This window comes from Sorex araneus, chromosome 2 (assembly GCF_027595985.1).
Source record: "Sorex araneus isolate mSorAra2 chromosome 2, mSorAra2.pri, whole genome shotgun sequence".
In the NCBI taxonomy this organism is placed as follows: Eukaryota; Metazoa; Chordata; class Mammalia; order Eulipotyphla; family Soricidae; genus Sorex; species Sorex araneus.
Window position 1 is genome coordinate 253,649,194 of NC_073303.1, and position 26,845 is coordinate 253,676,038.

The 26,845-nt window shown below is 44.3% G+C and overlaps 1 protein-coding gene across 9 annotated transcripts in view; it reads right to left on the reverse strand.

Moving 5' to 3' along the window:
- Positions 1 to 26,845, reverse strand: part of TENM2 (teneurin transmembrane protein 2) — a 1,321,709-nt gene that overhangs the window by 652,627 nt on the left and 642,237 nt on the right. The window contains exon 1 of one of the 9 annotated variants that reach the window (XM_055129743.1): positions 26,647 to 26,777. The exons of 7 other annotated variants lie outside the window; for them this stretch is intronic. In XM_055129743.1, coding sequence (XP_054985718.1) covers positions 26,647 to 26,671 — 25 coding nt within the window. In that variant the 5' untranslated portion in view covers positions 26,672 to 26,777. Of the gene's footprint in view, positions 1 to 26,646; positions 26,778 to 26,845 lie in introns of those variants that run through there. One more of the 9 variants, XM_055129746.1, reaches the window with a different exon arrangement.

Below are 26,845 nucleotides of genomic sequence, written 5' to 3' on the forward strand. Positions count from 1 at the left end.
CCTTCCTTCCTCCCTCCTTCCACCTTTCTTCCTTGAGCCAACCTTCCTTCCTTCCTTCCTTCCTTCCTTCCTTCCTTCCTTCCTTCCTTCCTTCCTTCCTTCCTTCCTTCCTCCCTCCTTCCACCTTTCTTCCTTGAGCCAACCTTCCTTCCTTCCTTCCTTCCTTCCTTCCTTCCTTCCTTCCTTCCTTCCTTCCTTCCTTCCTTCCTTCCTTCCTTCCTTCCTCCTTTCTTCCTTGAGCCAACCTTCCTTCCTTCCTTCCTTCCTTCCTTCCTTCCTTCCTTCCTTCCTTCCTTCCTTCCTTCCTTCCTTCCTTCCTTCCTTCCTTCCTTCCTTCATTCCTCCCTCCCTCCGTTCCTCCCTCCCTCCTTCCTCCTTTCTTCCTTGAGCCAACCTACCTTCCTTCCTTCCTTCCTTCCTTCCTTCCTTCCTTCCTTCCTTCCTTCCTTCCTCCCTCCCTCCCTCCCTCCCTCCCTTCCTCCCTCCCTCCTTCCACCTTTCTTCCTTGAGCCAACCTTCCTTCCTTCCTTCCTTCCTTCCTTCCTTCCTTCCTTCCTTCCTTCCTTCCTTCCTTCCTTCCTTCCTTCCTTCCTTCCTTCCTTCCTTCCTTCCTTCCTTCCTTCCTCTCTTCCTCCCTCCCTCTCTCCCTTCCTTCCTTCCTGGAGAGGACAGCAAGGGAAGGGACGGTGGCTAAGGACTAAGGCCACTCTTGCTTGGGTTTAAATAAGGAGCTAGTTCACAGTGTTAACAGTAAGAGGCCAGCTCCTGCCCAGCCCTCAATATGAAGTTTGGCATCAAAATGGCCGTGAGTTCGTATGTCCTGTTTCGATACAACCAGGCTTCCTTTTTTAGACACAAATAAGTCTGCAATTGCTAAAGGAATACTAAACAACGGAAGAAATCCAAATGGTTCTTTGTTTATTCTCCTTAATGAGAAGAGCAATGCAAGAAATATTTCATGAACGCTTGGGGGCTAGTAGTTTTTGAGAAAGTAATTGGTTTGAAAATTAACCTTTTGTCTCAGAATGGGTCTATTTACTGTGGAGGGCGACGATGTAAGATTTCCTGCAGTAAGGGATGATAAGGGGATGAATATCAGAGTCAGCTCTCACCCATTCCCCAGACCTAATTTGCCGTGTCAGCCTGCTCTCTGCCTCAGTTTCTCCCATATTCTAAAAGTCACAGTTGGGCTAGAGATTTCTTGGTACTTGAGAGTTTCTGTGATTCTAAGCGACTGGCAGGGATGTGACTTTATTGCTTACAGGTACTGGATTTCCTTTCTTCAATTCCTCTTTGGATCTCCTTATCTCAGGACGCCCTTTTTGGTACCCGTTCCCTTTTATCAACGAGCAAAGGACTGTCTTGAGAAATAGAAGCTGTCCAAGGGGAGGGAAGACTCACGTGGTGGTAAAGAGAAAGGATTCCTCAAAATTCTAGAAATGGGGGTGCTCCAAATGAAGCTCAAGGACGGCTTCTCAATTTTGCAGGGACAGGTCCTGGTAGCTTGAAACAACTCGTTTCAACTTCGAGGTCCTCCCATGGTTGAGAGCCATTCTGTTTTTCATTTGAACTGGGGTCAAAGCAAACGTCAGATATTTCAAACTGCCAGGACCCATCCGTCTTCCACCTCCTGATCTGTCATCGCAAGTAAAACTGCAAGGGAGGTGGGGGTCCCAAGAATAATGGGGCATGGGTGAATGGATCACACTTGCCTTTGCCTTTCAGCCATCAGATTTAACATTTGATCTGATCCAAGACAGATCATCCCTGGCCCTGGTTCAAGTTCTTTCCACCTGAATTGAGTCTGAAGTGTACAATTCGCTCCCTCATTGGAATCACTGCCGCTGTTAAACACTGAAGTATGCTACAAAACAGAAATTACTTGAAGATCATTCCATTTGGACTGTGGACTTGTAAAATGTTCTTTTTAATAAATGAAAACACTGTCCCTTGTGTTAGAAAAACACTGACGGTCTATTGCTCTGTTCTGTTTTGCTTGGGGCCACACCCAGCTCTTCTCAGGGATTACACCTGGCTCTGTGCTTAGGGATCAGTGTTGGGGGGGGGGCTCTGGGAACATTGGGGTGCCTGGTATTGAACCCAGGTGGGATGCTTGCAGGGCAAACACCCTACACTCACTCACTGTATTGTCACTCCAGCCCTAGGCAGAACATTTGGAAATGATTTATCAATAGATGGACTGGATGTAAACACAATTTCTTTTATTTTGGGGAGGGGGCACATACCCAGAGGTATTCAAGGCTCACTCCTGTCTCAGCACTCAGGGATGACTGTTAGCGGGCTCAGAGTGCCCGCTAGCCCTCCAACTAGGGTTCTGGGGATCCAATCCAGGCTGAATACATGCAAGGCAGGCACCCAATCCACTGTACTATAGGCTCCAGTCCAGGCCCTGTAAACACTATTTCTATACTGATCCTCAACACAATAGAACACAATTTCTAATAGTTGGAAGAGAGCACTTTCAAGACGACTCAGGTATTCAGAACCTTATTAACTTATTATATTATGCTACTATGGAATAGATAATTTAGAGACGACTATAAAATGCCAGGTGCTTTCTCACATTTGCATTTTACATATCGCATTTAGGTGCAGAGTCTTACGTGATCTATCAGCGAGAGAAATACAACCTCTGTACTGGTTGGCTAAGGACAGGAGGAAGCAGAAATCTGGCACCCAGAAGTGTATAATATGATATTAATACAGTTTAAGTTTGGCAGTGGCTGCATCAAGCCAGATTTTGAGTGCACTGGCAAATTGAAAAGAATTTAACTTCTTTTTAAAATACTGTAGAATGTTTTTGGTTGGATAAAATGGTATTTTTTATTATGAGAGAATACGAGTTCTAAGTAGAACATGGAATCAGAGAGAGACGGTGAGAGAAGAAAGAGAGAAAGAAAGAGACAGAGAAGAAAATGGAGGAGGAAAGAAAGGAAAGAAAGGAGAAAAAGAAAAGGGAGGAGGACAAAAGGTAGGAAAAGAACAACAATAGAACAAGAAGAGTTCAGAGTCAAGGAGATAATGTATCTTAAAGAAGGATGAGTAACCCCAAGATCCTGTAAAGGAGAGAGTCGACATGGAGAGTTAGGAAGTGGGTGTTACCAGAGTGGAATGTATGTGCCACTGCCTGCATTGAAGTTGTTCCCATTTTATCCAAGGCTGTCTTTTCTCAGTAGGGCACATGTAACCTAAAGAATGTTCCAGGAAACATACGGATCTCTACACATACGTGAGCAGAGTTATTCAAGACCAGGCATCTCTAAGCTGACACGTGGCGATCACCCAACAACAGCTACAGGATATGAAGAACTAATGGCCAAACACACAAGCCCTCCACTAAGGAGGGAGAGAGCCCACCATCAGTTTTTATTTGGAAGGAAATACTCAGTCCAGAGTGAGTTTGGGAAGGGAAGACTCAATTCGTGTTGGAGAGAGTAACACGAAGATCTACAAAGGTGCTTTAACTCAGACCTTTGAAAAGAAAGACCTGAGACCACGGCACCTTGTTCAGTACCAGGAGAGTTTCTATACGCAGGAAGGAAAGACTCCAAGGATATAGGGCTTGGGATATCATCTAGAGCCAAACCCACAAACCCCAGCATGTATATGAGGAAGAAAATAGTCACCGCTTCCACTGAACTCTCCATTCCTGAACACTCTTCCTAGATTGGCAGAAGCCAAGAGCAACGGGCATGAAGGAAAGTCCTGGGTACGTGAACTAGAGTGAACTACAATAGCACTGTAGCACTGTTGTCCCATTGTTCATCGATTTGCTCAGCAGTAACATCTCCACTGTGAGACTTGTTACTGTTTTTGGCATATCGAATATGCCACTGGTAGCTTGCCAGGCTCTGCCGTATGGGTAGGATACTCTCGGTAGCTTGGTAGCTCGCCGGACTCTCCAAAAGGGATGGAGGAATCAAACCCGGGTCAGCCGCTGGAGCAATAGCACAGTGGGAAGGGTGTTTGCCTTGCAGGCGACCGACCAGGTTTGATTCTCAGCATCCCATATCCATAGGGTCCCCTAAGCACCACCAGGAGTAATTCCTGACTGCAGAGACAGGAGTAACCCCTGTGCATCACCAGGTGTGACCCAAAAAGCAAAAAGCAAAAACAAAAACAAAAAACCCTGCAGTATTACCTGAGTGATAGAGTCACTTAGAAGAGGAATTTCACACACACACACACACACACACACACACACACACACACACACACACACAGAACTTACTACTCTAGAGACAATTCTCATTGTTTTTATGTCTGGGGGTCCCAGGAGGGTTAATTTGTATGCCCAAGAAAAGAAAGGGATCACATCTGGGGTTACATGATTAGAATTTCTATAAAGGATGGGAGATCCTGGGAAGCTCCTCCAAAGCTATGCCCTTTTTAATCTAACCCCTGATCTTTGTAAGCATGAATAAACAGGATACCAGCACAAGTATTCTCAAGCAATTCAATTAAGACCTCCAAGTCACCTTTCTATATAGATCAATAATGCCAGGCGCTGCAAACTCATAAGTTAAGGGTTAAATCCACAGGGTCACGCGCGGTGTCTGCTATATCTATTACTGCATCTTTAGAAACTAGGCGGTGACCAGGAGTACTTGATAAATTTTTAAGAAATAATTGCCCCATGAAAGAAATCACACATCCCATAAGATGAAAAATTATGCAATTATTAAAGTGACATTTTTAAAGTATAGAAAAAGAACGCAATAGTATCAATTTTAAAAGTAGGCGACTCCATAAAAAGTTGTGATATAAATCTCATTTTATTAAACCTTTTATAGTGCTTGCATAGAAAATTTCCTGAATCCATATTTTCCCCAGAATACTCAATGCTAGGATGATGAGCAAAAAAAAAAAAGAGAGAATAAAAGACACAACAAAGAAAATTCATGGTTTTCCAGATATACAGAACATGTACTTAGCTGATGTCGCCAGGAGTTTGTCCTTACGAAAGTAATAAGTGCTAAACACTTGTCAATATAAACCCATGATCACAGGTTACTGGGGCATAGGAAAAGCTTCCAGATGTGGGTATTTAGAAGAGGGCAGTACTTGAGGACAAGAAAACAGACGAACCGACCCGCCAACCGACTCCCCTCCCCCCCACCCCGCAAACCATGAGACAGGCAGAATCCAAGCAGCACGTCTCTCAGGCACCATCTGCGGGGAGTGAAACAACTTTCACAATCAATGTAGAAATGCTATGGGTAATCAATACGAGGGTTGGATTGATGGGCTGGAATGCGCTGAGGTAACAAAATGTCCGGAAGGGTCCGGGCCTCGTCCTCCTCTTAAGTTGCAGCCTATAAATAATACAGCTCAGAAGACCCGCCGCTGGAGAATTGCAGGAAGAGTCTAGACTTCAAGTCACAGAGGGGTTTGCCCACATTTCCACACGGTTCTTGCTGAGCTGGGGCTTTGCCTCTGGGAGGACCAAACTGAGTGCTCCTCCACCAGTGACTCCGCTGTCTGTTGCGTACAAAGACATTTATAAGGGAGGAGGGAGTGGGGGGGGCCGCACATTTGGAACCTTGGACCCAACACAGCCTCATTTTGCAGGTGCCTGGAGCTGAGGAACTGAACTTGGAAGAGGCTTGGGTAAAGTACCAAGATCCAGGATGCCACCCAGGATGGATGGCTCCCAGGGATGGACAGGGAGCTGTCCTGTCCGAATTCAGCGCTTGCACGCGTGGGTGGAGTGGGATCAGATTCATGCCCTCCCCCCCCCAGAACCCCGCGGGAAGTCACACTCTCCTGGGGCTTCAGGGCCCTCATCGTCTGTTTCTTTCTTACACTTGCGCCCTCTCCACAGCCTACGTCAAAAGGCCACCCTTGGCAAAGCATCGTGAAACGGTTGCTTCTTATTGCACCACCGTTCGGGCGTTTGCTCATTTTTCTCGTGACTCTTAAGACAATGCCAATGTGCGTTTTCCGAGCGGCAACTCGAGAGCTTTACAGGTACCATGGTGGCTGATCATCACTGCCTACAGCTACGGGACTGTCAAAAACAGGTCGCAAAAAGTTTCATGTATTTGTGGTCGGAGCAATAGCACGGCAGGGAGGGCACTTGCCTTGTGCGCGGCTGATCTGGATTTGACCCCTGGTACCCCCCCGCCCCACTAAGGTCCCCAGAGCCCACCAGGAGTAAAGCCTCGAGTGCAGAGTCAGGACTAAATCCTGATCACCACTGGGTGTGGCCTGAAAACAAACAAACGGACAATAAAGACAGTTTCAAGTGTGTGTAAAGTGTTAGGTAGTTACTGTGTGGCGATGATTTATCATACCGGCCCTGAAACCACAACACCTCGGACCCACAAGTGGTCAGTGAGTCAAACAGGGCTTGGACCTGCCATTTCAAGATCTGAGCGGGGCCATCTCTCATGCAACACTTCAAAGGAACCTGAGTCTCACACAGGAAATTGAAGTTGATTGGAATAAAGCCTGGACAATATGAATATTCAACAGAAGTTAATTGGTTGGGTAACAGTTATTACATTTATCTGCAAACAAAACACAAATCATCAACCCAAATAATCTCCCTTCTAGTCCAAAAGAATAGCAAGTGTTTATGCTGTTGATTAAACCTGGTATGAGTTGTGTTCGAATAAATCAAAGGAGGTAAGAGTTATTATATCTTACTGTGAAAAGTCTGGGACATATTCTACATGTAAGATGCACAGACAGACAAGAGTCCTGGACAGATTGTTCATCTTTAAAAATTCTACAGTGGAGAAGTTAGTCTGATTAGACAGACAGACAGACAGACAGACAGACAGACAGACAGAGTCCTGGGCAGATTGTCCATCTTTAAAAATTCTGCGCCAGGGGGCTGGAGTGATAGCACAGCAGATAGGGCGTTTGCCTTGCACGTGGCCAACCTGGGTTCAATCCTCAGTATCCCATAAGGTCCCCCGAGCACCACCAGGATTAATTCCTGAGTGCATGAGCCAGGAGTAACCCCTGTGCATCGCCAGATGTTACCCAAAAAGCAAAACAACAACAAAAAAAATCTACACTGAAGAAGTTACTCCTAGAACTCTTTCGACTGATTAGTTTGTTTATTGCTGACACATAACTACACAGAGATCTACTGTGTTAGTCTGGCATTGCATTTCACACAGCTATGGTCTAGAACAAGTGGATCTGGGAAGGCTGATGTACAGTGCATTTTTCAATAGTCATACACTATTTTCTCATGAAGAAACAAAAGTAAATGTGGGAGAAATTCCACTGGATATGCAGAAGACTTTTTTTAAAATAAAATTTCCAAACAAAAATAATCCTATAAAGACAAAGAGAATAGACCACAACACAAAACACCAATTAGAAGGGAAGCAATGTTTTAATGGAGAAAGAGCCACAAAATGATCAAATGAAAGAGTATCAAAGAGAAAAACAATGTTAAAGAGGATAACTCTTTCTCTAACTAAGTACACATAGACTGAATAATCATCACTGTATCACTGTATCACTGTCATCCCATTGTTCATCGATTTGCTCGAGTGGGCACCAGTAACGTCTCTATTGTGAGACTTGTTGTTACTGTTTTTGGCATATCGAATATACCACAGGGAGCTTGCCAGGCTCTGCTGTGTGGGCAGGATACTCTTGGTAGCTTGCCGGGGTCTCCGAGAGGGATGGAGGAATCGAACCCTGTTGGCCATATGCAAGGCAAATGCCCTGTCTGCTGTGATATCCAGCCCATAATCATAATCATATTAAAAATTTTTGCATGCATTTGATAAATATAAATGTGCATTCTCCTTTTAAAAAAATGCTATGATTTTATTATTTGGAAAAATAAGGCATTCAAAAGAGAAAAAAAACAAAGACTTCCTTGTTTACCATTAAAGTTACTGTAGGCTCAGTTGAACAAGGATTAACAGAGCAAACTATATATATATGTATATAAATATTTACTTAATTTATGTCACTGAATGCCCTGACAGACTCTATTGCAGAAAATATTTAACACAGAATACTTGTGAAAATTCTAATAACAGAATAAATGAAGAAAATTGATCTTCAGATCTGTCACAAAAGCACATACAAATTTCTAAATGACTTAAAAATTTTAATGCTGTTATAGAAGCTTTTAAATTATTAGGAAAAAATGATTTGTTTGTCCCTGTGAATTTGTTTTCCCAAATAAGCAGTCAATTAATTTGACTTTAACAAGGGGTCCTTCTAAGGTTGAGAACCAATTCAAGATACTTCAAGTGTTAGATGGCCTTACAGTATGAAGATTAAGAATCTCTACACATTAAAAAAAAACCCAAAATGAGATAAAATGTTAGCAATGAATATAACAAATGGAAGCCCATTATAGTCTAATATTATAAAAATAATTAGAAAGAGGGCCAGGGGGAGAGAGAGCTCAAAGACCAATTTCATACTTAGCATTCAGAAGACTCAGATTTAATCCCTGTAACCACATGAACCCCCAAATGCCCCCGAAAGTGACCCTAACGCACGGCTGAGTATGATCTCTAGAAAAATGCACATCTGGAGAAATATGTTGCTAATTTAGAAAAAGTTCTAAAAATGTATAGTACTCAGTGGGAAATTGACTGTGTCCAAGCAGCAATCATTCGGCTGTAATAGAAAGAAAGTATACATATTTAATATTACTATGTTGATCTAATAAGAAAAATGCTAAAAATAATGACAAACTATTACAGTATAATTTGTTTTCATTTTTCAGGCACAGCTGTCTACGCTCAGGGCTGACTCCTGGCTGGGCTCAGGGGACCATATGAAGTTCTAGGATTAAACCTGGGTTGACCCTGTGCAAGGCAGTATCCTTCCCCCCCTAGACTCTCTCTCTGGTCCAGCAGGCATAATTTTTATAGTATCACTGTATCACTGTCATCCCATTGCTCATCGATTTGCTCAAGCAGGCACCAGTAATGTCTCCATTGTGAGATTTTTATAGTAGTACTTTAAAATAATTTTACTTCCAATGGTATATTTTTCCAAATAATAAATGCAGAATTTTATTTCCTATAAATAATATATTATCTTTAAATCATATTTTTTCATACATATTTCGGTATTTGCATGCTATTTCGTGCAGAGAACTTCCACAGAAAAAACTTTCCTTGCATAAAATACATGAATTTTAAAATAGTCATTTATTTGATACCTTTTCACTTAAACCTATTCATTTGTTTAAATGGATTAGAAAACAGACTAGGGTAGCATTAGAAGTAATTCTTATTTAACTTTTTTCCCCTCTGAATTTTCCTCAGTCTTTATAGGACTAATTGTTTTTTTTATATAAAATTATGCTTTTACATAAAAAGTGCCCTTTTCTACTGGGATTGTAACCTTACTGTGGTGTGTATGTCCCAGGAAAATAGAACGAACTACGCAATAAAAGGTGGTATCTGGTAGTCATTTTCCTTCACCGAGCAATTCACATTTAGCGCTGTGGATAAGAGTTTAAAACAAAAACCAAAACCCCCTAACAACAGCACAAAAAGGGCTGAGGAGATAGTTCATGTGGTGTGTCCCACCTCCCCTACCCCACACCCCAGAGCACTGGCAGGTAAAGCCCTAGGGACCTCTCCACATGGCTGGGTGGAACCTAAAAAACAAAGTCAAAGAAATAAAAGAGGAAAGAAAGCAACCCAAATCAAAACGTGCATGGTTTTATGAAGATTTAAACGTCACCACTCGTTCACTACTGCAGGGATGAGGAGGAGAGAACTCCAAAAATGATGTTTTTGATTTTACGAAGATGATAATAAAGTTGATACCGCCTTCTCTCACTGAGAGACACATTTACATTGTTTAGTTGTTCTATTTCCCAGCAGCTGAAAAAGGAGGGTGTGAAACATAAAGAGTGAGATGAAAATCACTGGAATCCGGACCTAGGAGAAAAGAGAATTCCACACCCCGTTAGTTCACCAGGCTTTCCTATATATTTTTCTTAACAAAGCAGCAAGTCATTCCACCGAAATGCAAAGTGCTTCTTTTATGAGTTCATTTTCTGCAAAAAAAAAAGTCCTTCGTATATTTTAAATGATTTTGATTAGTAGAGCACTTTGTCCCTAGGGTTAATTTTCTTGTTTCATTGTTGTCTGAGTACAAACTCAGACTCAAAGCAACTAAATTGGACAAAGTCATTCATAAATACGGACGCGAAGGAAACACCGCCCTCTCACACTTAAACCTACCAATTCGTGGGAAAGAAAACCTTGCATTTGTAGTTTCCAAAATTGTATTTATAAGGGCCGGAGAGATAGTATAGAGGGAAAGGTACTTGCAAAATAATGCTGGTTCTGATCTCCAGCACCGCATATGGTCCCCCAAGAACTAATAGGAATGAGTCCTGAGTGTATGGCTCACAACACACAGACAGAAAAAAAAAAGTATGTATAGTTATCTAATTACCTTAAAGATAATTCCACTCAATGTACCCAATGGATGGAGAGAAATGTTGTCTCAGCCTGTCTAGAAATATGAGGAGTGATATGTCAAATTAAAGGGAAACTGATTGCATGAATATTCAGAGCTACGATGCCAACTGCTCCGGACCAAAACGCCACAAATACGCACCACCAGGGCATGCTACACGTATGAGCTCCGTCTAGGTGGACAATTCAGGTATTTAGAACCTGACGCCAGGGAAAGAAAAAAATAAATAAATAAATAAATCTCCTGAAACTCCAATTGTCTACGACAGCAACCCGCAGGGATTTTCGTGTCGCAATCCTGTCGCACACTCATTTCATTTATGATGAGACATATGGAAGTTTAATTCTCTGCGAAGGTTAAAAAGAAACCCTGGGAATATCACTCACTTTCAACACATTGAGATGATCTAATCACTTGTCTTGGGGAGTGGAGCTCTCTCGGCATCCCTTGCATGCAATTCTCAGTCATGGCCTCGTAGGGGGCGCTGGAGGGCTAGGTGAGCCGACTCGGGCATCACATCAGACCTCCACGGAGCATCAGGGTGGGGCATAAGCCGGAGGAAGGCCCGGGGAGAGTAGGGGGGAGGCGGGGGAGGGGGAAGGGGGGAGGTGAATTTCCCTGTCCCAGTAATGCTTTCTGACATATACAAAGGGAAAATAGTTACACCTTTCACGGCATCGCGGTGGGGAACTAATTTGTTTTGACACACTGAGAAGAAATCTGATGTTCATATTTATTCTGGAAAAAAAAATGAAAGCCGTATTAGCTAAAAACAAATTTCATGAATAAAACGACGGGCTATGTAATCAGACGTGCGCCTCTACTCGGCATGTTTGATGGGGAGGGAATTGCCTACTGCTCGTCAACTTCTCTCCAAGGAACCTAGCGTCCGTCACTTGGAAAGCCTTCCCGGTGCCCCTCCCCAGCCTTGCCAGGGCCCAGGACACAGCTGTCTCAAAGAAACACATGGGAAACAGGATACCCGGAACACTAGCGGCCTTGATCCTCCCCGCTTGTCCCAGGCTTCTCCTTCCAAAGGGCCTTCTAAATGATCTTGATTGAAGAGCTATTTCAATACTCATCTTGGCACGCGGAGAGCCCCTGGAACAAGCTCACAAACCACCTTATTGACTTCTCCCCGGTTTGGGAAAAGCTCACGGGCTGAAATTCGGTGGCAACCTGCAAGTCGCCAAATTATGTCTAAGCTCCTCTACTTTGACAAAGAAAGGCAGCACGAAATACAGTAGTCCTTCAAGAAAACATTGAACACCACCACCAGTAAATCATGGGAGGGGAGCAGACGTTACTCACACCCCCCCCAACAAAACCACAGTGAGTGATAAGGGACTCTGATTTACAAGTATTAAAAGAGATGAATTGCATTAACCCCTGCCCTCCCCATTATATTTGCTGCCCACCAGAAGCAACAACAGAATTACGAAAATCCCACACTGCCTAATGGGATGGTAATAGGATTCAGAGGCCATTAGGGTAAAGGCAATCCATATTTTACACTGTAATAAGCTAGACTGAAGACGCTGGAACGTTTCCTCCGAGCTCCACAATTACCAATTTAATATTAACAAATCCACGCGCACTTTCGAAATTGCAAAATAAACTCAAGTGAAAAAGTCAGAGGTCTAGTTTTCATGACTGTCTGCAGTTCCAGGAAATAAAATCATCTAAGGAAGTTGGACTATTTTTCTTTCTTTTTTTTTTTTTTTGACTGTGACCCCGGTGATTATTCATTTTACAACCCTGTCAATATAGGGTGTTGTGATTCTGATGAAGCAGTCATAAGCGTTCCCAACTGATGGTCCAGTAGTAAGTGCCCTCTGGTTTTCAAAGAATTAAAATTTCCCTCCATGAAAATATTCTTTTTCCAGAAGAGACCACTATTTCTGGCTAGATAGATAGATAGATAGATAGACAGACAGACAGACAGACAGATAGATAGATAGATAGATAGATAGAGATATAGCTATAGATATACTGAGTTCATTTAAAAGAACTTTTTTTTTTCTCTTGCGAGAGAAAGGAAGGTAAGGGAGAAAAAAAACTTTTTGATGCAGTGGAAGCAAAGACTGAGACCAAGATGCAAGTAAGAATCAACAACAAATACACTCAAGATGTAAAGTCAGTTTTAATACGTATCTGCTCTGGGGAGCAGTAACCTGGCTGGCTTTGTACAGCATATTAATGTGTCTACTGACAATGATTTGATGAATATTGCTGTTAAATGATGATCTAACGAACTTCTAAGATGGCTATCTGGTGGTTTGTGTCTCAGCAGAATCTAGCAAGACAGTGAAATTTTTAGGGAACTTGTCTGCGTGGTAGGTTTCTTAAATTTTTCACCAGAGATGAATAATGCAATTTGCCTCTTATTCACCTCCACGTGTTTCTCTTCCGAACCCTGCCGTGCTCGAAAGCAAATGCAGCATTAGCTCAAATTTTTGAAAAGTCAACCCTCTACAAATGACAGCAAACACTGCCACATTATCAGGAAATGGCCAGTAATAACACACGCCCACCACTGATAACTGTATCAGATCTGTCCTGGTCCCTCCTGGTCTCTGATGCTTCTGGAATAATAACCTCATTGCCATGCTGCTTTAATTATATAAATAGATGGGGGATAATCCCATTGTATGATTTTTCTAAAATATTGACTCCCTTCTTGAGGCACACCAAAACAGGGAGCACATTTTGCTGATAAAGGCAGAAAGTAATTAAAAATATGAATAAAGAGAAGATACCGTATCTAAATGCCATTCCCTCCATGTTCCTCATACTGTTCACCAAACACATCATAAACCTGAGAATTAACAGGCAGTAAGAGCCCAAACTCGGCTGAGCTTACATCATGAAAGATAAAATGCTTCCACGGCTAAATTCCCCCAATCCTGAACGATATTTTCAGGGGCCTGTGAGAGCGTGTTTCTACTTTTCTTTTTTGACTTTTGGGACACACCCAGCGATGCACAGGTGTTACTCCTGGCTCTACACTCAGGAATGACTCCTGGCGGTGCTCAGGGGATCATATGGGATGCTGGGAGTCGAACCCAGGTTGGCCGCGTGCAAGGCAAATGCCCTCCCCGCTGTGCTATCGCTCCAGCCCCAGCATGTTTCTACTTTGGGACTACAGAAATACAAGTTAATACCGGGCCTGGGAAAATACAGCCAAGGCTGGACACAAGGTGTGCATTGTGGGAGGCACAGGTTAGGACCCTGATATTGTGGGGTTCTCTGAGCAGTGAGCCCCGAACAGAGTCAGGAGTAGTCCCCTCTCCAATGGGACACAGGAATAAATTAGTGGGGGAGATGGTTCAAAGGGCAGGAGTCTCTTTGTTGCATGTGGGAGCCCTGGATTCGATCCCGAGCGCTTTCTTCGTGTGCCCGAGAGCACGCCTGGCCATCCCACGGGAGAAGAGAAGAAATACGCAAAAGTGGGGCCGGAGCTAAAGCATAGCGGGTAGGGCGTTTGCCTTGCACGCGGCCGACCTGGGTTCGATCCCCGGCATCCCATATGGTCCCCCAAGCACTGCCAGGAGCAATTCCTGAGTGCAAAGCCAGGAGTAACCCCTGAGCATCGCTGGGTGTGACCTAAAAAGCAAAAAAAAAAAAAAAAAGAAATACGCAAAAGTGCAGCAGGATGGAGAGGGCAGGTGGTGAGCCCTGGACACTGTCCCGCCTTCTCTGATGTCCATCCACAGAGAAGAAGTGTCTCTGGGGACTTGGGAGGTCCTCGCTAGGATGCAGACGGAAGCCATAGGCGTTCAAAGGAAGACTGGGCATCTGCTGGGGTCTGGCAACTACCAGCCACCAGGAAGAGCGTCGCCTTGGCAAATCCGCACCACAAGGACGGGTCTGTACCGAAACATCTGGGGAGAAGGAACGGGCCAGATGGCTAGCAGCTCCGTCTGATTTGGCTGGAGAAGATTCACACGCAGTGACTTGGGTCCTCTGGACTGACGTTTCTCAACAGGAGGTCATCTGGGAGCTACCTCCGCCCTGGCCTCTCCCCATGATATTCCAGGGGGTGGCACTGGTGAAGTGTGCATGAACGGAGGCCAGAGTAGAAGACTGAAGGACCCAACTGGTAGGCTGGGGTGAGTTCCAAGACAGGAATGGGCTATGGCAGGAAAAGGGCTGAGAAACTCTCGTCTAGACTCAGCTAACACTAAAGCACTGTCGCACTGTAGCACTGTCGTCCCGTTGTTCATCGATTTGCTCAAGCGGGCTCCAGTAATGTCTCATTAGTCCCTGTCACATTCAGAGTCAGGGGAATCATTGTATCACTGTCATCCCGTTGCTCATCGATTTGCTCGAGCGGGCACCAAGAACGTCTCCATTGTGAGACTTGTGACTGTTTTTGGCATCTCGAATATGCCATGGGGAGCTTGCCAGGCTCTGCCTTGCAGGCGGGATACTCTCGGTAGCTTGCCGGGCTTTCCGAGAGGGACGGAGGAATCATACCTGCGTTGGCCATGTGCAAGGCAAACGCCCTACCCGCTGTGCTATGGTTCCAGTCCAACAATAAAGCAATATTTATTCTGTATTGGCCTTCCTGCATCTCAAGGTGGGCTCCATCCCATATCTGGGGTTGCTCTGCTCCGGGCCTTCATGAGAGTGTCTGGAAGTCAAGGGTACACACCCCAAAGCAATTCCACGCACGGAAATAGGCCACCACTTGGGAAGGGGGCTTCTAAGTGGGACTCAGGAAGTCCAGGATTCCTGTTGGCAATTCTTGGCTGTTGGAGCTATTGCATCTGGCAGAGCTGGGTGTGTTCAGTGGTGGGTGCCGGGGTAGAGGGCTCTGGGGCTGGTTGCACCCAGCAATGATCTGGGGACCGGGTGGTACCTGGATTTGAACCTGGGGTCAGGTGTGTGCCAGGCATGTGCCCTGACCACTGCGCTATCCCCTGGCCTTTTCAGTCTATTCCATGCTAAGCCCCAAGATTGGAGGCTGAGGAGGAGGAGGGAAGGGATATAAACAGCATCCCACTCCTGCCGAGGGAAAGGATGGCTCTGATCTGGTACCAGGGGGCCCTGCGTCTGGCCAAGGGTGATCAGAAGAGGCAGAAGACGGGGGGCTACTGGGGACTGTCCTCACATCATACTGGAGTTCAAACACAGACGCGAGTCCTTTACAGCTTGCTGAAGATGTGTCATCTGCAGAATGCTCGTCTTGAGGGCGCTTTATCAACGGATTGTGACTCTCTCATTGAACACTCCATCAAGACTGACTGCCTAAGTGACCTTCTCCGCTACCAAATGCTTCCTTGGGCATCCTCTTCGAGCCGAGACAAGCTCCAGCATATGGTTCTTGCCCTCCCTGAGCTTAAACCGCCTACGTGGGAAAGGAGCACGTTAACTGGCAGCTACCTAAATTGAGAGCCGTGTTAAACATGCGGCAAATGCATTGTTCTAGGAGCGTCTCATTTAGAAGGAGGGAAGGCGAGTCCAAGAATACTTCTGGGAGGAAACAACGTCAAAAAAAAAAAAACCAAAAAAAACGGAGACCTGAAAAGACGCAGAGTGGTTCGCCTGGGGCAAACCGCTGTGTTGGAAGGAGGAAGAAAGGATGAGTAGTAGGACAGGCGCCGGGAGGAAAGCTGGAAGAACTGAGGGACGGCTTGTCTGGAGGGGCAGAGCTGGAGGCAGCAGCTGCAGAGAGCAGAGAGGGGCACAGAGGCAGAGGGGGAGTGGGAACTCACAAGGCAACCAATTATACCGCGCACGCGTGTGCGTGGCACGGGGAAAATGCCAGCGCTTCCTCAATGAATAATCTGGCAGGAAAGGAAATAGATTGCGCGCTGGAAATGCTCTCTCAATATTTATCAAATATCTATTAGGACGGCTTGGCGAGTGAATCCACGCTGCTGTTCTCCACTGTGCCTTTAAATACTCTGGCAGATCAAAGTCTTAAGATGTTAAGTAGGATGTTTCTTTGGGAAGCCCAAAGGTGTGTGTGTGTGTGTGTGTGTGTGTGTGTGTGGTGGGTATGTAGGGGGGATTTGAGGGCCACACTCTACTGTTCTGAGGGGTTACCCCTGGCTCTGGACTCAGGGGTCGCTCTTGGTAGGACTGGTGAGAATCAAACTGGGGTGAGCTTGCTTGCAAGGCAAATACATTAACACCTGTTCTCTCTCTCTCTCTCTCTCTCTCTCTCTCTCCAGACAACTTTTTTTTTAAAATTCCAACGGATTCTTCCCTGTCCCCCTCACGTCCTAATGTCTTGTTCCTGATCGTCCCCCTGCAGGTAGTTGGGTTTGCAATCCACGGTGTTTTATTCTTCACAGAGGAAGGAAAAATCCAGGATGGAGGATAGACACATAGACAATACTGGTGATAGTCAACGTATAGGGAGAGGTTATTAATAGAGCATCTGGTGCAGGTGGCTATAATGTGTGCAAGATAAATTAAGATCTAAGCCAAGGCAGGCAACCTCGGATGATGTTCATTCCTTCTCACATTCGGATCAGACCTGACACGGGGCTGCATGCTTCTTTTTCGGATGCAAGAGATCCTGGCATCCTGTCAAATACACATCATTTTCTATGCATGTGTTTGGTGCCTGGCTCTTTTCTGTTAGAGAAAAACTTGACAAACATGTTCAACTGTGCAGCAATTTGCGGGACTGTCAACAATTTCAGCTTTATGTATCAAATAAATCACAATTTTCTAATACATTTTCCAACATCAGGGACATTTAGTTCATAACAAATAGGACTGCAATGCATAAATCATCAAATCACTCATTTTTTTTTAAGGCTTGAGGAGACCAAATTGGCAGCTAAAATAGAAAATAATGTTTTGGATGTAAAAGTTACCATTTTGTTCTGGTAAGATTAAAAATACCTTGCAAAATGGTTCTGAAGAAGTAGCAGTATTATAATAAACCATAATAAAGTAATTACAGCTGGGGTTCCTTGTCAAGGTTCTTGCCATGTAAATGTTCATTTATCTAAAATTTGTTTAAAACAAATAGATTAGATTAATTTCAGGAACAAGAATGACATGACTTTTTTGCTAACACTGATTAATGATTTTAGTTCCTGATGTCATTAGTCGATATCATCATTTCATCATTTGAAAAATCGTCTCAAGAATATCCAGGTCTCATCTAGGCAGGGCTGTTTGCCCATTTCTTACATTCTACTGACCTCTAGAGACTATCTGTGTGTGCATATAAATCAAACACAAGATGCCTTTCGAAACACCAAACATGCTTCCAAGAGAAAGATTTCTAACCCCATTCACGGGTTTCACCTCAGGAAAAAATATACACAAATTGCATGCATGCATTTTCAAACAAAGCCTGAGGTGTGCCAACTTCATGCTAAGCCTTCCCCGTATTCTCACCTGCGTGGAGCCCCCAGAAGAGCAAACAGACACCCTTTCTCTGGGCTGTGATCAGCCAGGACATAGGAGTAACAGAGTAACTGGCTCCAGACTGATGTTCCAGAAAGCCAGACTTACGTGGAGCTGGGACCAGGTCCTCTAACATGAGGAAATTCTTCCTCAAAAATTTCACTTGCTGGGGCTGGAGCGATAGCACAGCGGGTAGGGTGTTTGCCTTGTATGCGGCTGACCTGAGTTCAATTCCCAGCATCCCATATGGTCTCCTGAGCACCACCAGGAGTCATTCCTGAATGCAGAGCCAGGAGTAACCCCTGTGCATCACCAGGTGTGACCCAAAAAGCAAAAAAAAAAAAAATCACTTGCTATACTGTAGACCAAATATGATGGCCACTTAATTCCTGTATTGCAAGCCACAACACCCAAAAGGAGAGAGAGAGAGAGAGAGAGAGAGAGAGAGAGAGAGAGAGAGAGAGAGAGAGAGAGAGAGAGAGAGAGAGAGAGAGAGAGCAAAAGAGAATCCCCTGCCACAGAGACGGGGTGAGGGTGGGGAGAATGGGGTGGGGGTGGTGGGAGGGATGCTGGGACCATTGGTGGTGGAGAATGGGCACTGATGGAGGGATGGGTACTCAATCATTGTATGACTGAAACGTAAGCATGAAACTTTGTACGTCTGTAATTGTACCTCACGGTGATACATTAAAAAAATTGTACTTGCTACATTATTTTCTCAATCTCTTTCCAGCCAAGCAAAGCATGCCATGTTTTGTGAGGACTGTCAGGAAGGGGAGGCAGACAATCCAGGTACTGTGGCCTAACACTGTTTCCCAGTACCACACCTTCCCACGAGTACGACATTCACTGAGAGAGTAAGTCTAGAGTAACTACGAGATCATGAACTCCCAAAGAGTTAGATCTTATTAACTTGGCACCCCTGGTGCCAGGTAAAGTGACAACTGGGAGCCGGGGAAAACACTTTGTTTCACCAGGAAAAAACTCACATTACGTTTTACTAATATATTCACCTTTGTTGTTCTCTCTTTTGGAATAAAGATATAAATATTGCTATAGATAAGCCATAGAGCTGTAGATAGGCTCTCTAGAGCTATAGATAATATAGGAACACTGATCATATGCATGGCAAGCATACATATATGGAGTAACCATTTACTTATGTGTATATGCATGTTTAAAAGTACACACAAGTGATAAGCATCATATATACACATATATACACATACACACACATATATATAAACTGGTGACTAGATTATGAACTTTTCTAACAGTTATCAAGGTTTTTCATCTTCAGTTTTATATACGATATTACTGTTTAAAGAATTCTTCAGCATACGGTGTGAACCACATCGTCAACCACAGAGCAATACTGACAATTGCATGGACATTTCTGTAGACTCACTCTTGGGAGGAGAGCATGTTTATGTCAAGAGAGTGTGGATACCTCGTGTCCCTGAGTATCTATGTGCCAATTCCATCACAGAGTATGTATTTCGTCATTTATTTTACATGAAGTTAGAAGCAGAAAAAACTCTTGGGAGTTTCATGAGGCACCTGGAAGAGCAACCAGATATTTGAAGTCATGTTTTTTCCTGTTTTCTTTTGTGCTTTCTTGGGGTCACCCCTTCCCCCATGGTGCTCAGTGGCTACTCCTTGTACAGTGCTCAGAGGTCGCTCTTGATGGTCCTTGAGGGATCATGTGGCTGGTGACCACACTGAGCCTTCAGCATGCTAAGTATGTGCTCCAGCCCCTCAGGTTATGTCTCTGCCTATCGACACTTTATTTTTCAAATAAGAAGGACTAAGGAAGGAGTGTGTTAAATGATGGCATTGTGACACAGTGGCAGGGAAAGCTATGGGGTTTGGGAAATGCCTGTCTGGTGTCTAAGGAAAGGAAAGGAAACCAAATTCTAATTTATGATATCCGGCAGAAGGAAGACAGAACTCTCCTCTGCGAACTTAGGAGGGGACGCGCAATGCCAACGCCCATCTTGGGAACCCGGTTCTCTCTGGAAAAGCCAGTGACACCTTCTATTTTTTTTTCTCCATTTCCACCTTCTTGTGGTATCTGAAAACTCATAAAATACTCCACGTCCCTGGGATTCTGAAGACCTCCAGAGGGCCACATCTGAAAGACAACCGATTCACCACCAGGGGCTGCCAACCGGTGAACAACAGAGCCTTGGAATAGGACGGGCACTGGAACACAGCTCAGGGAGACTTGGATAGCACCAGCACCACAGCCATAGGACTCTGTCATCAGTCCTGGTCACCTGTAGAAAGAACCTTTGCTTGCTCCAAGCATGGCACTGGTACCTAAAGAGGGCATTCAAAGTGGTAGTTGGTCTGGGTGATAAAGAGGGAGTGAGATAAGCCAGAACAATGAGGTTGACTACTTGGCATCATTCAGATAGGTTGATGTTTTGCTTCTCGAGCATGCGTGTGAGAGATGGGCATATTAACAGCCTTAGCGAGACATTACTTGTTACCTGGAAAGAGGAATTCCTCTAAACCAAAATTTAAATCAGTCATCGTTAGTGCATGACTTAAAATTTCTATAATATATATTATATATAGAAGAGGTGATATATATATACATATATATAATATATACATATACACACACACATGCACACACACATATGTGTGTGTATATATATATATATATATATATATATATATATATATATATATATATATACTTCCACTCTGGGTTTTACAGTTTTACATAATGAGCTCTTTTTTCTTTTGCAGGGGTGTCATACCCCATGATGCTCAGGAGTTACTCCAGGCTCTGCACTCAGGAATTACTCCTGGCGGTGCCCAGAGGACCTACGGGATGCTGGGAGCCAAACCCGGGTTTGGCCGTGTGCACGGCAAATATCCTACCCGCTGTACAATCGCTCTGACCCCCATAACGAGCCCTCTGAAAGGATAATTCGCCGGTTTGGATTTTGCTGCTCAACTACGCCCTTCCACACCACTCACAGAGGTGCCGATGATCAGAAAAATGAACGCATGTCAGGTAGTTAGAGAGACGAGAGGGGAGTCAGAGAAGAAATCTGGATTAATCCCTAATGTGGGAAATTCAAACCCCGGATAATCAGGACAGTACAACAGAGGCAATTATGATGCTGTCCAGTTAAGGGAAGTTTGTAATCCCTTCCGTTTCAAGCCTGCAAAGCCACATTTCTCAAAAACTTGTATTTTGGCCTCTGATGGCTTAAAAAGTTCTCCTCGCTAGATTGTCTCCAATTACAGAAATCCGTCCCAAGTACAAGGCTGCAGAAGTATATTAAACCTGTAGGATACCATGTAGCCGGCTGTTTTACAGCACACAACGCTGGATGCATGATGTAATACGACTGAAGCAATTCACCACAATCTGAGAGCACTATTTGTTCAGCTTATAAGTGTTGGCAGTGCACTTGGGGGCAAACTCTCTCACGCTAGAAGGTTCCGCGTAGTAAGAGGAGGTTGCAGCTACATTTATATTAAATTGTACACACTCCCACCTCCACCCCCAACACACAGGGATTTCATGGCTAGAATTACATGGGAAGCAATAGCGTTCTGAGCTGACTAGCCATCACAAAGTGACTGCAACACCTTATAGAGGTGTAAGTCGGGGACAGGCTGGGCCGGAGCGGTCCGATGGCTAAGGGATTGACGTCGACTTGGAAATGACAAGCCCAGAGCCGTACGCCGCCTTGAGCCACGCAAAACGATGATGGGAGCATAGCTAATAACAGATAATAACAGAGTTGTAGATTTCCATTGCAACCATCCCTCCGGTGAATATAAAGATCCGTCTATGACGGGTTTGTGAGAGCTGATTTTTTTCCCAGGTTTCAGAACTCTGCAAACACACAGAAGCAAAATAGTCAAAGTGAGGTAGGTTGGGAGAAATAGAGGGGGAAAAAAAATCCACCTACATTCAAGGTACGAAACAATAATTTCTAAGCCTTTGGGATCTATTTTTTTCCCCTTGCATTGTAATGCAGTCAAGTGTGTGAGTGATGTCTTTTGTGTTTGATAATGTCAAGTGTGAATGTCATGGGCAGCCCCCATCTCTGATTGTATTAAAATGGTGGGAAGATGAAAAGCTTGGGAAGAGGAAGTGGAACAATGAGAGTGGTCGGGGAACAAGGCAAGCCACTCATCCATCCAAGAGCCTGGTACCAAGGTGAGTTGGGTGACCTTGGCCATCTGAAGAGGTTGCTAACATCCGTTTCTGAAGGCCAGACTGGCATTCAGCGGACTTAATTGTACGATTATGTGTGCTCCTTCTTAGGATGAGACGTATTGAATACAAGGAAACATCTTATATGTCACTGTATGTACATCCATTCTATAGCACCATCTCCACGGCTGGCTTTGTCAGTCAAACATGCTAGACATTCGAGAGTTCAAGGTAAGTTACTCAAGGTTTATGGAAAGTAACTGACACATAGGTAATTTGGCAGGCAATTAATTTCAATAAATGAAGTATAGAAACCTTCAGAGAGAGAGAGAAAATACTCTCAAGATAATGAAAAAAAAATCCATCTGAATCAATGTCTGGAAGAGAAAGAGGAACAAAACCGTTAGTCGTGTTCGTAGTGGAGGAAATCCTGCACCTTCTCGGCCACCAGCCACGTCCCCAAGCTTAGGAGCATACATCTAGCTGGAAAAAAAAATTCTCTCTGACGGTATCCCTACTACACAGGAGAAACTGCAATATTTGTAACACAAAGACATTTCTCAGAGCAACTCTCTGACCACATATATTTAGGCGAATGAGATCGATTCCCTTATTTCTAGCTTCCTTATTTCTAGGGATTCTCAGTGTTTTCCCAACAACATCCTTGAAAGGTAAGGCCATAATTCCACTGGTAACTCTGGCTTCTGCAGACCACTGTCAAAGGAAAGAACAGATGGGACCCTTCAAAGGAGTTTCAGTGTCTTTCGGGTAGGCAGGTAGGGTGGGGGCGGACAGCTCAGACCCCTAATTTCACTCCATTCTCCTACACAAGGGAATTTCTGCAAAAGATGCTCATCGCATCTTTGAAGTGTCTATAAAACTCATGGGGTTGCCATTCTAGGTTTTTTGACCACATGGGTATCAGGCATTCTTGGGGAGAAGGGGATCACTTTTCCCGGGATCCCTCAGATTACTCTTAGGAAGATTATGGTTTGTGTTTCCCTCCTAAGTAAAGGCCTAGCATGCTTGCGAAGCCTCCCACCTCAAGTCACTTTTTTTTCTCTTTTTTCTTTTTCACCTGCTTTTTAAAGGAAGAATTTGATCGTGGCACGATGCACTGCCCATGATGCAATTCCCCAGGTATGCTCACATCTTTAGTCTTTCTAAGGCACCCAGTCATACTAATGGTGGTGGGGGCAGTTGTCGATACGGTTTAAAGGAATATTTGGAATATTTAACTTAAAAACGTTTTGTGCATAACCAATGTCTACCAGTGATCCCGAAAGAATGAAAACCACCAAAGGGAACAACCAGCCTGAATAACAAACACAAACTTCCTGCCTCCCTGTAAAGTTTTTTTTTTTCCTTTCCTATTTTAAAGTTAAAAAAATAATAAACGAAATTAAATCTCTCACCAGGGGGCAAGCACAAAAGTATAAGTTTGCGTGAAAGCGACAGCAAGCAAAATCTAGAAACATCTTTACCCCAGCAGACAAACAGTGCCCATAAGGAAAGAGGAGCAGAAGGTGGCACTCGGGTCATTTAAATATAAGCCTTTCCCTTCCAGAAAAGGGAAGTGAATAAGTGTGAAATCAAAACACCCTATTGGGCATTTCACACCTCCCTGAAGGAAAACTGACAAAGAAGGTCTTCCATGAAGCAAGAAAAATCCACTGCAAAAAAAACTTGGGCTGCTGAAGAAAAGCTAGAACCTCTGTCATACAGAATTGCCCCCTGGTCCTACACACCCTTCTGGAATAGCTTCTCCCAGCACTGCCTAAATAGACAGGAGACACTCGGCTCTTTCACAATTGAAATCAGTTAAGTGATCATTTCCAGAAATAAATATTCCCAGAGACAGAGGTCACTGGTTGCCTGAAATTGCATCAGTTCGTGTCTGGGTACTTGAAATGGTGGGATCCTTTGGGATGGCTTTGTCATTTTATCGGCATGATTACTAGGCAGGGTAGTTCCTATGTGGGTCTTTTTAGCACTGAAGCTTATTCTCTGCTTTCTCGAGCGCCCGCGCGCGCATGCACACACACATACACACACACACACACACACACACATTCTTTTCATCAAGTCCCATGGCTTTTGCTTTTGGAAATCTGGCACTTAATATCCAATGCTAATTACATTTCCCAGTCTGAGGAAAATCCTATTGGGCTAATTTTTCAAAATCATATTATGAAAGAACTTCAGTGACAAACCATGTAGGTTTTTGATTGTTGTTGTTGTTGTTGTTTTTTAACAGATAGACCTATTAAGCACTTAATATTCAGTGGGAAAATAGTCTCAGAGCAATGAAATTCTATTACTTTAGAGGTTGCATGCTTTTAATTTCTTAATATTTCATTACATGTTGGCAACCGGTGCATATTTTTATAATGCGTTTGATCATTACTCTTCTCAGGGTATTCTATTTCAGCTCTTCCTCTGACATCATATTTGCATGTTAAAGGGTTTTAGCATTCAGGGATGAAATGTTCTGAATAGTAATGTGCAGTTAACTTGTTTTTTTTTTTTTTAAAAAATAGAAAACAGCCAACAGACATTATATATAGGAACTAAGAAGAATCATCTCATAATTTTAAAATCCAGCTCGTCTTAATAGCTTTTTATAGAACATCATAAAAGGTAATGATTCAATATCATTCATTAATTAGCAAAGTATGCAAAATGCCATCAGCGGAGTTTAGGGGAGAAGGCTCTTTTTGCCTTGGCTTTTTCTAAGTCTACTGCATTTCTTTTTTTTTTCCCTGTTTTTCTTTTTTGAAAAAAATAATCTTTTCTTTGCTCTTCAGCAACATCTACTGGAAAAGTCAGAAAAATGCTATTTATAAGAATCAGATCGCTGGGGCACCGATAGTTTTAGTTGCCATCTGCTTAAAAAGTGCACGTTGAACTCCCATCCAGCGGACAGCGGAGACGCTTTCTGCCAACTTTAACTGGATTTTGTTCTTCCGGACGGTGCTCTTGGACCTGGAAGGGACAACTCCCAGTTTTCCATCTCCTCACCTTGAAGACGCTTTTTCCTTCACAAACTCCAACTACCTCTGTGCTACAGACACACCATATTTCTCCGGGCACATCTCGGCGGCCCTGGCCACACATTGGAAGGGTAATTGTCATTCTCAGTGGCAGCCTGACAAGGCTCAACGGAAAGGCGTCATCCAGCATCCGAGACCAGATAGATTTTAGGTAAGAAAGTGGGGAAAGGAAGGCAGGTGGGGTCCGGGGAGAGCTTAGCTGAAGGGGCTGCAAAGTTTCTTAAGTCGACAAAGGAAAGGAACATGGGGGTGTGATTTGCAGAACTCAGGAAGCTGTCCCCCCCCCCCCGCATAATTCCATTAAACATTCCCTTTCCCCCCCCCCACCCCAGGCCTGCCTCTTTCTCAGCTCTTCCAACCACTATGGGGGGGAAAGGAAGTTTCCCCACACCTGTATGAGAGCTCTGGGCTGGAGATTTCTCCTTCGCTCTCTCAGTGAGATAAGATGCGACTCCTTTGTCCAGCTGGACTCGACTCCCTGCCATCCAGCAGACCCCGAGAGCCAGCCCAAATCAGATTCCTGGGCCGTACCCACAGGATGCCAGAAGGACCAGCGAGAGTTGGGGACCAGCCGAAGGCAGCTACTGAGAAGCCAGCCCAGTGTGGAAACTCGGGATGAAGGGAAAAAAAAAACATTCACCACCTCACCACTGAATAAATAAATAAAATTCCCCTTCAGAGGGTGGTTTCTGGAATCAACAAAGCCAGGGTGAGCAGATCCTTGTAGAAGAACCAAACCAGAGGGAGGCATTCAAGTCAGCTTTTTTGCATCTTATTCCCAAGAAGCGGTTCTTTTTTTTTTTCCCCTTTCTTTTTCTTCTTTTTAAACAGAATGAAGGTACTTTTAATATTCAGATTTTACCAGTTCCCCGCCTGCCCCCCGCCCCCCCTACTCAAATCAATTCAAACATTTTCAGAAACCTCCCCTAGGTAAAAAAACTTGAACACAATTCCTATGTCTATCAAAATGAAACCTCAGGATAATTGGAGATTTTTTTTTTTATTTTTAAATATCACATTCTCAAATTCATTCATGCCGGCAATCCATCGCAACAGCTGGGGGTGGGGGGGCAATGAACACAGAACCCGCAAACCGAGGCTCTACCCAAACCATACAAACTTTAAAACAACAGCAGCACCCACAAAAAAAAAAAAAGAAAAGAAAAAAAAAACACCAAAAAATACAGGCACCGGCATACTCCACCAAGCTGCTGCCTTTCCTGTTTGCTCAATGTGAAAATAGCTGCGAGTCTGAGCAAGCTTCAGCCCGGTGCTCTTTAAAGGAGAAATGCCACCAAATTCCAGCCACGACTCCCATTCAGAAGGCACAAAAGGGACCGGTTTCCCGAGAGCCACCTGCCTGCCGTGGACACCCCCCCACCACCACCACGGAACCTCCACGGAGGAAGGGGATCACCAAGTTCCGACCCGGAGACAGATCATCAGCCCCCCTTCGGCACGGAGACGCGCCCCGAAGGCCAGCAAACGGGCCAGAGTTAACTCGCAGTTCCAACTGTCATAATTCAGCTCTCCTTTCTTATTTCCCGAGCCCGTGCGAAAACATCCCCTCACCTGATGTTTGAACTTCTTCTGTCATTTGGGATGACACTTCATCTCCACCACCGAGGAGGAGGCACTGAACTGCCTGAGGATGCGGACCCCGGAGCAGCTCCGCTGACAAGATCCACGCCACGCACACACACACACACGCCCGCCCGCCCCAGCGGCTTGACTTAAATAAACTCTCCCCTCTCGATCAACCCCCCAACCC